This window comes from Apus apus, chromosome 5, assembly GCF_020740795.1.
Source record: "Apus apus isolate bApuApu2 chromosome 5, bApuApu2.pri.cur, whole genome shotgun sequence".
NCBI classification, from domain to species: Eukaryota; Metazoa; Chordata; class Aves; order Apodiformes; family Apodidae; genus Apus; species Apus apus.
Genome location: NC_067286.1, coordinates 1,382,339 through 1,394,650, shown reverse-complemented (window position 1 = coordinate 1,394,650; position 12,312 = coordinate 1,382,339). Strand labels below are relative to the sequence as shown.

Here is a 12,312-nt window from a genome sequence, read left to right as displayed (position 1 = left end):
GCCCCAGGTCTCTCAGCCTAATCTCTGTGGTCTCCTCATCTCTCCTAGACCAGGATAAATATAAGAATATGGTTTAAGGCACATTTTACCAGTTGTCGTGTAGGTTGTGTGACTTGGTGGTGGATCCTACTGTTTGCATCCAGTTCTGGGCTCCACGGGTCATGAAGGACAAGGAGCTACTGGAGAGAGTCCAGCCTAGGGCCACTGAGATGCTGAGGGGACTGGAGCATCTGCCCAGTGGGGAAAGGCTGAGAGAGCTGGGGCTGCTCAGCTGGAGGGAAGACTGAGGGGGGATCTCATCAGTGCTTACAAGTATCTCCAGGGGATGTCAGGAGGATGGGACCAGACTCTTCTCAGTGGTGTCCAGTGACAGGACAAGGGGCAATGGGCACTAACTAGTAAAGTGGAGGTTTAGCCTAATTATAAGAAAATACTTCTTGACTCTGAGGGTGACAGAGCCCTGGGACAGGCTGCCCAGGGAGGTTGTGGAGTCTCCATCCCTGGAGACATTCCAGGCCCTCCTGGATGTGTTTGTGTGGGATCTGCTCTGGGGGATCCTGCTCTGGCAGGGAGGTTGGGTGAGATGATCTCCAGAGGTCCCTTCCAACCCCAAGCACTGTGTGGCTCTGTGCTCTGCCTGTAGCTGTGCTCCCCTGCCTGTCCTCACGTGGCTGCTGTCCCCTTGGTTTGCAGGCACCGGCTGGAGGAGGGACAGGCCAGCAGCTGGACACGCAGGCTCAAGGTGTTCCTCTGCTGCACCCGGACAAAGGACTCGCAGTCGGTAGGTACCAGGATCTCCTGCCACTGTGTGTGTGGCTGGGGACACGTGGGACTCAGCAGCACGTAGGGTTCCTGCTCTCCAGCCTGGTGCCAAGGTGTGTGACAGGCTTGAGGTGGGCCCGTGCCAGCCTCACAAAGTTCAAGAAGGTCAAGTGTGAGTGTCTTGGTAGGGGCAATGCCAAGCATAAAGCCAGGCTGGGTGGAGAATGGATTGAGAGCAGTCCTGAGGAGAAGGACTTGGGGGTGCTGGTTGATGAGAAGCTCAACGTGAGCTGCCGGTGTGTGCTGGAGCCCAGAAACCAACCATGGCCTGGGCTGCATCAAAGGAAGCATGGCCAGCAGGTCAAGGGAGGGGATTGTCCCCCTCTGCTCCACTCTGATGAGACCCCCTTGCAGGGCTGGGTCCAGCTCTGGGGTCCCCAACACAAGGACAGGGAGCTCTTGGAGAGAGTCCAGAGGAGGCCACAGAGATGATCTGAGGGCTGGAGCAGCTCTGCTCTGGAGCCAGGCTGGGAGAGTTGGGGTGTTCAGCCTGGAGAAGAGAAGGCTCCAGGGAGACCTGAGAGCACCTTCCAGTGCCTGAAGGGGCTCCAGGAAAGCTGGGGAGGGGCTTGGGACAAGGGCAGGGAGGGATGGGATGAGGGGGACGGGATTAAAACTCGAAGAGGGGAGATTTAGGTTGGACATGAGGAGAAACTTCTTCCCTGTGAGGGTGTTGAGACATTGGAAAAGGTTGCCCAGATGGGTGGTGGCTGCCAGAACTAATGTTGTCCTCCATGTGTCCCAGGAGGGGAAATTTTGCTGATGACTTGTGATGTTTCAGTTGATCAGAATTATGACTATTTGAGACTTCTTGAAAGACCAAGGACAAGCAGAGGGTTGTCATCAAAGGTAGAAGAAAGTCATAAAGACGGAGTTGGTGATGTGTGCACATCTGAAGAAACAATTTTGGTTACTTGTATGCAGTGGGCTCTGAATTAGGGACAACCTCTCAGGAAAAGAGGTAGGAGTTATCAAGGACACTTCACCAAGGCCATCAGTGCACAGCAGCAGCCAAACAATCAGAAAAGCTTCAGTAGAAGGGCACAGAAAATGACAGGGAAAACACCAAGGGACCGACCAGATCAGTGATGTCCTCACTAAATATAGCTTGGTGGTTGGTCTCCTAAAAGATGTGGCTCAAAAAGGAGCATTTTGGAGGGGATGTGGACTTGGATAGGGAGGGAAATGAAACTGGGATTTCAGCCTCAAGAGGGAAAGATGTAATGAGATGAAGAGCTGTGCAGGGATAGTGGAGAGTCAGGTGAAGGCTACCTCTGTGTTCCTCACAGGTGGCAACCAGGATGAGCAGTGAAAGGGTTGCTTGGTAGGTGCTGTATGGTGTTCCTGTGATGCAGTTTCCAGGGTGTGTCTGGGGTTGTCACGGCCTTTGTGCAGAAATCCAGGCTGTGTGGTGGCACCCTCATCCTCCCAGTGGCAGTTCCTGCAGCACTGGCTGAAGTGCCACCACCTTCCCAGGGGATGTCCCAGCCCCAACCTGCTGAGAAGCCCTAGCCCAGGACTGCCAGCTCTCACAGATCATCCGCTAGAGCTCCTGAGGAAAAGCCATCTGAAAAACTGAAAAGGAACAAGCTTTGTGTCAGGGCAGCTCCAGCAGCAGCATTTCCTCAGGGGTTCTTTTCTCTTTCACTACAGCAGAGGCACCTTCCCCCTGACAGCACAGCCAGGTCACCCTGCCCAGGTACCCAGGGAAACTGGTCCTGAGGGTGCAGCCTGGTGCTGCAGCCTGGTGCTGCAGCCTGGCTGGAGACCCAGGCATCCCAGAGGCCTGATTCCTGAACAACTCTGTTTTATTCAGGAATGCAAAAAATGTCACTTTGTCTCAAGCTTTTCTCTCTTTGTTTTTAACAAACTCTTCATTCTGGAGCGACTGTTTCTACTTCTCTTTTCAGTTCAGGGGAAAAGCAGATCCCAGAATCTTCCAGTTCCTTGAGCTGTTGAATTTCCACTTTACATTCAGCTTGAGCCATTTCCAGGCTCTTTTCTTTGCAGAAACAAGCTCTGACTTAGTGTGTCCTGGCATGACAGCGTGTGGAATGAATGCGTATGCAACGGATCAGACCTGAATCCATTGCTGTCTCTTCCAATCTTGGTGGAAAAAAATGTTCTAGCAGAGGGATCATCATCCTCTGGGCTGGAAAATAATTCTGCAGAGTGGACATGGCAGCAGGGCAAGAAGCTGTTCATGTGGAGCTGAAGCTCAGAGCCTGCAGGGTTTGTAGCAGGGCACTACCATCCATCTTAGGATATAATATCAGGTGCTCCAGCAAAACCCCTTCCTTTGGAACAGGATGTTGATGTTTGAACATCCATCATGGCCTTGTATTTGGGTCAGTTTTAAGGAGTGTTTCTGTCACTGTGGGTTAATGGGTGTTCATGGTGTTTTGCTTGGAGGCCCTTTGTATTTCTTGTGTGCTGGTAGGAGCTGTGCTGAGATGGATGGGGTCAGTTCTTCAAGGATGCTGCAGCTGTGCTGCTGGAGAGCTGGATGCCAGGCCCATTGCTCTTCAAAGGCACAGCTGGCATGGAAACCTGCACAGTTGGCACCTGCAGCCCCATTCTTAATGGTGATTGAACTTGCTTTTGGAGGCAAGTAAAAACATGCTAGAAAGTGATCTTGTACTCTAGGAGTTTGTCAGAGATAAAAGAATGTAGGTCATTTCCTGCAAGGCTGCTGGGGAGAGAAGGGATTTACTTTCTTGAGAGATGGAGAGATCCTGGTCCTGCAGACCAGCCTTTCCTCAAGTACACAGCTCAGACCAGCCTGCAGAGCCATGGCTTTGGGGGCTGGGTAAAGGGTGCTGGGAAAACATGGGCTGAAAGGGCAGGAAAAGGCTGTGACAGACCCTGGGAGAAAAGGTTTTGTGATGGCAAGAGTCAGAATACTGACCTTTTTGGGTACTGCAGCACTTGCTCAGCCCCACTTTTTGTTGGTGCAACCTCTGGATCACCCTGGGCTTTAAAGCTTGCTGGTCTGAGCAATGGTCAGATCAGTGTTGTCTCAGTCCAGCCCATCTCCAGCCTCCCAAACCATTCTTGCTTAAGGCCTTGGATTTTTCTTATGGTACAGAGCAAAAAGGAAAATAACATTTCTTCTCAAAATATCCTTCTTTGTGCCTCTGCTTCAGAGCCTTGGCTTGACCCTCTCAGGTCACTTCCACTCCTGCCCCTCCTGTGATGTCTTCCTGTCTTGGTTCTGCTCACCTTCTCTTCTGGGGATTCAATGGCTCAGATCTTTTTCCAGGTTTTTCCTTTTCAGGCCTTTCTGCTTGGGTGTAATCCAGGATAAACCTGGAAAAAGCCTGGTGACTTGGGGAGCTCCTTCAGGACCAAGAGCAGTCATGTGTAACATCTGCTTCTTGTGATTCACTCTCTGAAGTCTGATAGCAAAGTGTGTGATGGTGAACAAAGAGCAGCTACAGAGCCTGGCCAGGACTCAACAGCTGTCCCTTTGTCTGATGTGCCTGGGCTGGTGAGGTCTGGGTTAAGTATGGGCAAGAGGATCCCAGGGTGGAGTGACAGAATTGAAGAGGCTGTTGAAGAGGACAAAAATCCGTGGTGGGTTTTTTTTTTTCCTGAGTAGCCTTTGTACAAATGAAATTGCTTTTGAGGAGCAAGGGCGACTCCGAGGTGACACTGGATTGGGATTTGCTTGGTTCTCATTGGATCATAGAATGTTTGGGTGGGAAGGGGCCTTAAAGATCATCTAGTTCCAACCTCCCTGCATGGGCAGGGACACCTCCCACCAGCCCAGTTGCTCAAGCCTCGTCTTCTTTACAATGTAGTGATGAAAACATTTCCTTTCTCTCCCTCTGTGTCTGGATGTGGTGTGTTCTGCTTGCCCACACACAGGCACCCAGCGTAGTACCAATTCAGTCTCAGCTGAGGCCTCTGAGGGTGAAATAAGTGAGATATTCATATGATTAGACCCCGAAGTTCCCTGAAGGAACCTCGTGGAGGTTTAGGAGAGCGAGCTGCGGAAATGAGGCCGTTCCTGCTGCATTGGTTCTCGTTCTGTGTCTTGTTTTGAGGCTCCCCACGCCCAGACTCCTCCTGAACTGCTCTCCCTGGATTTTGCAGGATGCCTACTCTGAGATTGCCTACCTTTTTGCTGAGTTTTTCCGAGACCTTGACATTGTCCCCTCTGACATCATCGCCGGCCTGGTCCTCCTGCGGCAGCGGCAGCGGGCGAAGCGCAGCGCTGTGCTGGATGAGGTGGGTAGAGGGGCTGCAGGGAGCACTGGGCACCAGCTGGAGCACAGGAGGGTCAAGCTGAACATTAGAAAAACTTCTTTCCTGGGAGAGTGACAGAGCCCTGGGACAGGCTGCCTAGGGAGGCTGTGGAGTCTCCTTCTCTGGAGACATTCAAACCCACCTGGACACCACCCTGTACAACCTACTCTAGGTGACCCTACTCTGGCAGGGGGGGGTTGGACTTGAGATGATCTACAGAGGTCCCTTCCAACCCTGTGACCACTCTGAGTTAGCTGCTGCTCTTGTGACTCCTCGTGGGAGAACTCCATGACCCTGCCCACCTTGTTTCTCTTGGGCTGTCGCCAGTCACTGAGCTGTGAAATCAAAACACTGGCTTCTTCAGTGGCTTCTTCTGAGTCTCCCAAGCACCCAGCTGGCACCGAGTCAAGCTTGTGAAACCTGTCATCTTTTCTAGGCAGGTGACACGTTCAGATTTGGCTCTTGACCCTAAAATGGGCAACTGCCTTGAAGGAGGTGGCAGGTATGTGAAGGTGAGTGGGAGGATTATTCCTCCTGTGTGGGAGTGTGGAGAAGACTCCAGCTTCTGGGGAAAAGTGAAGGAGGAATTTCAAGGAAAAGAGCCTTAATTCCCAAGTTGTTACTGGCAGTGGGACTTGTGGAGTGTCAATGCAGTAGAAGATGGTCTGTTCCCCAGAGGTGGGTTCAGGCATCAGAGATAAGAACAGAATTGGAACCATTTGAGGAGACTGGTTGGGATACCTGCAAGGATCTCATCCCAGCTCACACAGTGCTTTGTTTCTCAGGCCTAGATTTTTGTCTTGGTGTCACAGAGAAGAATTTTGATGTATGTTTGTGACTTACAGGCAAACAATGACATTTTAGCTTTTCTGTCTGGGATGCCAGTGACCAGGAACACCAAGTATCTGGATCTGAAAAACGCGGTAAGTCGCTGAGCTGTGCTCCTGCAACCCCCCCATGCTTCCCCACTCCCCTGTTCTCTTCTTCTCAGCGGCTTCTCTTGCTCCTTTCTGCCCCTCTCTGGAATCACCAAAGGATTTAGAGATCAGTACAACAGCATATCAAATCAGGGCTTGCAGTCTGGAGGGCTTTTGTCTTCAGATCACTGCTTTGTTTTCAACTCGTCCTCCACTTTGTGGGCAGTGGTGGCATTTCCACTTGGCTGGGGAAGGCACTGGCTGTTTCTCCAAAGCCAGAGGTAGGAGTTGGGGGTTGCATCCAGGAGTGTTGTGGAGAGCTCCAGATGGAAGTGCCAGCAGCAGAGCTGGAGGAGCCCAGCAGGCAGGGCTCCATCTTGCTGAGAGCAGGGAGCTGCCTGCAGTGAGGTGGAACCTTCCTCCCTGGGGCGGCTTGTCAGCAATCCTGGGGATGGGAATGCCTGCAGTCTGCTCTGCTCTGTGGGAATGAAGCTTGGCTTGTCTCCTGGCATGCTGCTGGTGCAGCCCTTCACTGGGCAAGCCCTTGATGAGGTGATATTGCTGCACAAGAGGCCAGACTGAGCCAATCCCAGGATTTCTGAGCACGTTATCCTGGGATTTAACTCGCTTGTGGCTGCTCTGTGGTCAATGCTGATGTTCTGCTCATGCTCAGCCTGTCCTTCCTTCTGAGTAGGTGTGTGGGGAGAGATGTCAGCAGAGCTTTTAGAAGACAGCACTGAGGAGTGTTGGCCCAAACTGGCTTTATTGTCCTCTTATGGCCTGTGAAATACGGAAGCAGCATATTTAGAATTTACCTGGGGACTCTAACCTAGTTGATCTTCTCAACTGGGGTAGGATGGGGCAAAACCCACAGAAGATGACCTTCCTTGGCAGCAGGAGAATTTCTCTAGAACTTCTAGTTTGGTTCAACAGCTGGTGGGGCTCAGGAAAAGAGGCAGAGACACACTGAGCTGTTCCTGGGAGGGGGAGGATCTTGCCCAGCATAACCAGCTTGCTCTCCCACAGTCAGTGGTGCTGAGAGAGAAGGCTGGTGCTCAGAAAGAAGGGTGCACGGGTGTAACTGATGCAAAAAAAAACCACAAACAAACAAAAAAGGGAAGCAGTAGGAAAATTCACTGTCTCCAAGAGAATAAGGCCTTTAGTGAGTCTCTTGTCTCTTTCAGCAAGAGATGCAGCGGTACAAAGAGGTGTGTTACTACATGCTGTTTGCCCTGGCTGCCTATGGCTGGCCCATTTACCTGATGAGGAATCCCACATGTGGACTCTGTCGCCTGGCCAGATCCTGCTCGTGAGTGGCCATCCTGGCTAGCACTCTGCCTCCTCCTTCCCTTTTCCCTTCTGTTTCTCCCAGGTTTGGAATTCTCCTTTCTCCCCTCACTTTGCTCTCTTCATCACCCCTCTCTTTATCCCTCCTCCTCTGCTCTTCTCTTCATCACCCCTCTTTTTATCCCTCCTCCTCTGCCCTTCTCTTCATCACCCCTCTCTTTATCCCTCCTCCTCTGCTCTTCTCTTCATCACCCCTCTCTTTATCCCTCCTCTTCTCATGCTTTTTCTCTCCATCTCTCATAACTCTGTGCCTCCATACTCCATTGTCTTTCTCCTCCCAACACCAACGTCTGTCTCCTCAGCCTCTTCCTTACAATTGCTTCTCTGCTTGTCCTGTTAAATAAACCAGACTGTCCTATGCTCTGTCCTCTCTGGGGCACCAAGGATCCTGCCAGTCCTGTGCAGATTGAACAGCCAGCAGAAGGAGCTCACCTGGCACAAGGTGCTTCCCCATTGGGTCAACAAAAAAACGGGCTGGGAGCTCAGAAATCAGGTGGATCAGCCCAGATCTGCAGGGAGCTGCCATTTGGCTCTGTCTTAAAGCATTAGCAAGACTTGCCCAGAGTTTGTGCTGGGTCCTCTCCCACTAACTGTTTTCCTGCCGTGCTCACCCCGTGGTGGCAGTGCTGGAGTCCAGCTCAGGGGTGTTGGAGGTGTTTGCTTTTCAGCTGCTTGTGGTGCTGCCACCAGAGCCTCCCTGGGGCTCAGCTTTTTGCACTGACTCGGGCAACTTCTGTGCTGAACTCCTCAGGAGGAACTACTTGTAGGGCTCAAGTGTCTCATCAAGAGAAAAACAAGCATCCGCGCTTCTGGTGATGTTCTGGATTGAGTCTAGACCTGGGGGGTTTTTTTGTTGTGAATAGACTAGATCTCAGTGCTGGCTTGCTGGGAAGCAGAGTGCCCCTTGAGGAGGGATCCCAGCCCCGCCACGCGCTGATTCCTTGGGGATTGGTTGCACTGTAGCTCTCTCTGGTGCTCAGAAGGAAAACTACAGCAGAGCCCAGGGTCCCTTTTTCGCTGCTGGAGCAGGAGTCGGGAGCTGCTCTGTGCCAGAGCTCCTCCAGGTGAAGGGAGAAATCCCTGCCAGACAGGCACGCAGGGTCTGGCTTTCCCTGGGCTCCAGCCGTTCCTTTCTGAAGCCGGGTCCTCTCCCCCCTTCCCCTTCTCCTCAAGGCTGGTTTTCCCCTCAGCAGGTGTTGCTGCCTGTGCCCCTCACGACCCCGTTACGCTCCCGGTGTCACCATAGAAGAGGACAACTGCTGCGGCTGCAACGCCATCGCCATCCGGCGCCACTTCCTGGACGAGAACATGACCTCAGTGGACATCGTCTACACCTCCTGCCACGATGCTGTAAGGAGGGACCTGCAGCCCCCCCTGCCCCTCCTCAGGCCCTTCCCCGTGGGACTGCCACGCTTCCAGGTGGAGTGGTATCAAAGCAGGGAAAGCTTGAGGCTTTTTCTGACCCTCCCAACTTCTTGCCTCTCCCTCGAGAAGTTCTGCCACTTGGGACAGAAGTGTTTGCTGCAGCCAAAGATCAGGTTATCACCCATGAGGTTGGACATTAGGAAGAAGTTCTTTACTATGAGGGTGGTGGATCACTGGAACAGGTTTCCTGGGGAGATGCTGGAGGCCCCATCCCCAGAGACTTTTGGGGCAGTCTGGTCTAGTTGGAGGTGTCCCTGCTAATTTTAGGGCGGTTGGGCTAGATGACCTTTAGAGGTCCCTTCCAACCCAAGACATTCTGTCATTCCATGAGACATAACCTGCCAGGCTCCTCTGCCTCCCTTTTCCCTGAGCAGGAGAATAATTAGTCAGGAATGTCTCACCTGGTGGTTACAGGAGTGGATCTTTTCTAGGTTTATGAAACACCTTTCTATGTGGCTGTGGACCATGAGAAGAAGAAGGTGGTCATTAGCATCCGAGGAACTCTGTCTCCAAAAGTAAGTGCCCTGTGCAACAGCCTCACATACCCTCTCAGGAGGGTTTTCCTGCCTGACAAACGTGATGTTTGACATTCCTGAAGCTGCTTTTCTCTCCAGGATGCCCTGACTGACCTGACTGGGGATGCAGAGCGTCTTCCTGTGGAGGGTCACCATGGGACGTGGCTGGGACACAAGGTGTGTGCAAGGAAAGAAACCAAACACTTTTTTTTTTCCTAATAATTTGGGTTTTTAATTCTAGGCTAGGAAAAAAAAAATATAGTAGTTGTAATTCCTGGAGGTGCTTTCCAGAAGGGTGTTCCACAATTGTGGTGAGGTGGCTTTGAGATGTTAAACCCTTCATTGTAACTGTTAAAATCACCGTGTCTGTCATTAAAAACCCAAACAATTAGTAAAACCAAACTGTAAAAAGCATCTGCAGAGTCCTAGAATGAAATGATCAGAGTAACTCAAATGTCTTTGTCCTCCAATGACCTTTTCAGAATTTGCAATCAAAGCCTGAGAACGTGTTTAAAATTCTGCTGCAAGGGGACAGGCCTTGGATCTCCTACAAGGATCCTGGCAGGACTTGCAGCTGGGTAATGAAGCTGCTGCTTGTGTCTGTGTTAGTGCTCAGGACTGGGTTGACTAAATCAATTTACTGTAGAGCTGATCTTTGCCCCAGCCCAGTGCAGTAATGACACACATGCTGATTTTTAAGGTGCTGAGGAATTTGGCAGCCCCCTCAAGATGTGGTGTGCCAGACTGGGAAGGGAAAATACAGACTGGAGGTTGTGTGTGTGTTGGGAGGAACGTGGCAGCTGCTGGGAATGCTGCTGCTCAGGGAGGTGGTGAGGTGCTGCTGCTCAGGCTCCCTGCAGGGTTACCTAAGAAATGTGGCTTGGATGTTCTGTGGTCTCCAGATGTCCCAGAGAGATCTCTCTCTTGAAAGCAATGTTGTGTACCTGCTGTTTGGCTGCTGGGAATTCCCTTAGTTTGTCCCAAAATGAGGAAATGAATCCATCTGGCAGTTACAAAGGGTGTGTTAGGGAAACTGAGAGAAATGAGGTAGTATTTTGGCACAGAACTGATGTTTAGTCCTGTGCATTTTTATTCTTCTGAAGTGTCCTCATCTGCTGTCAGTGATAATAGCACTTGTTTGTTTGTTCTTTTATGAATTAAGGGGTAATGGATTAAAACTGGAAGAGGGAGATTTAGGTTGGACATGAGGAGGAAATTCCTCCCTGTGAGGGTGGTGAGACACTGGAAAAGGTTTCCCAGGGAAGCTGTGGCTGCCCCATCCCTGGCAGTGTTGAAGGGCAGGTTGGATGGGGCTTGGAGCGACCTGGGCTGGTGGGAGGTGTCCCTGCCCATGCAGGGGGTTGGAACTGGATGATCTTTAAGGTCTCTTCTAACCCAAACCATGATTCTAATTCATTTAGCCCCAACCAATATTGCACAATCCAGTTCAAGTAAAGAAAAAGTTAAAAGGAAAACAAATTAGTTCCCTTTTTCCTGTGCAACAGATCCTTGCAGAAGCTGCTTTTTCTTTTAATCTGCAAGTGAAAATATTCCTGTGCCAATGACTTACATGAAACACCAGATCATCCCCTTTGTCCTAAGTGGAGTTTTTCTTTGTGTTATTTCATTTTTGACTGTTGCTAGTACAGAAATACACCTTTGTCTCCAATTATTATCAGTGTTAATCTTCAGACAATAATGCACTGTTGATTCCTGAGGGGAACTAATGGAGATAATAGAATTTGAAAATGCCTATCTTAATGCATTTTTAATGTCCAGAAGTCAAGTTGAATACAAAAATAAATGAAGTGTCTTGCTAACACGTTTAATTTGGAGAAAAGCACTTGGCCATTCAGGAGCTTCCTGGAAGTTGTTTGATTTTTGTCCCTTTTCTTGCTGATTTTTGTCCCACACCCCCAGCAGGATGACAGGGCCTTTTATCTCCACCTGCAGAGCCCTCCCATCACTCTGCTTCATGCAGTGGCTGTCACACAGCCTGCAAATTAAACCTCTTTGATGTTTACATGAGCCTTCTTATCACCCCACTGCTATCACAGCTGAAAGTGGTTGATTGCCTGGGTTGCTGTTCATGGCACAGTTAAAAGATATATGAGGTTTCTGAGCTATTTTGGGTCAAAAACCAAAGCTGTCACTGAGGTTTGTGGGTTCACACACACACACACACAAAATCCTCAAGGGAAACGAACTGCAAAAGAAACCAAGAAGTCTACCTTGACTTTTTGAAATAAAACCCACTGGTTTGATAACAAATACATGGAAAGCAATCATAGGTCAAGGGCATGAATCCACACTGAGTTCTCTTGAACTCGTACAGAACAAAACTACTGGAAAGTCACAGGGGTTTGGTTTGTGGTGTGGAGGTAACAGGGATGACAAGAATTAGCTGCTGGAAGGAAGCCCTGAGAGTTCAGCCATGGCAACAGTTTGGTAGCTCAATAACAACAACTTTAAATCTCTTTACCAAATAGACCCTGTCTGTGGGTTTTCACCCACCATTCCATTATCACACAGCACTTTCATGCCTTCAGACTGCAAAGGAGGAGGGAGTATTTCCATTTCCCTTTCCCTGCATCTTCAGTCTGTTTGGTTATTTACATGAGAGGTTGGAGAATGAAGCCCAGATAGTTTGATACCTTGGAAAATGACAAAACAATGTTCACTTGAGTGGGGGGTCTAACTGTAACTTTGCAGTGATGAAAGTCTCATTCCATGGTGTTAAAATCACTGTCTAATTAGAATAGACTGCAATTATAAAAATACAGCTAGAAGGCTGACTAACAGCCCATTAGTAATATCAGGGTGGATTTAGGTCATGCTTTTCAAAAATAGAATCCTAAGTTCATGGTAGAAACGTATAGAAGTGGTCTGCTGCTCACTTCTCATTAGAGTTGGCAATGAAGCCTCTTCTGAAGGCAGTGGGAGCTGCTGGGAGATCTGAGCACAGGCATGAGATCTCCTGGCATCTGCTCTTTGCTGCCAACAGGGGCATTACACATGTCCCCCTTCCAGGCTCT

General features: G+C 50.2%; 1 protein-coding gene across 6 annotated transcripts in view; it reads left to right on the top strand.

Moving 5' to 3' along the window:
• Positions 1-12,312, top strand: part of DAGLA (diacylglycerol lipase alpha) — a 73,894-nt gene that overhangs the window by 41,299 nt on the left and 20,283 nt on the right. For 4 of the 6 annotated variants that reach the window (XR_007889619.1, XM_051620784.1, XM_051620785.1 and 1 more), the window contains exons 7-13: positions 694-781; positions 4,921-5,055; positions 5,919-5,996; positions 7,175-7,299; positions 8,528-8,687; positions 9,194-9,277; positions 9,377-9,454. Coding sequence is in view for 5 of the 6 variants with exons in the window: in XM_051620784.1 (XP_051476744.1) it covers positions 694-781; positions 4,921-5,055; positions 5,919-5,996; positions 7,175-7,299; positions 8,528-8,687; positions 9,194-9,277; positions 9,377-9,454 (748 nt within the window). In the remaining variant the exon portion in view is untranslated. The remainder of the gene's footprint in view (positions 1-693; positions 782-4,920; positions 5,056-5,918; positions 5,997-7,174; positions 7,300-8,527; positions 8,688-9,193; positions 9,278-9,376; positions 9,455-12,312) is intronic. The other 2 variants (XM_051620786.1, XM_051620787.1) reach the window with 2 other exon arrangements.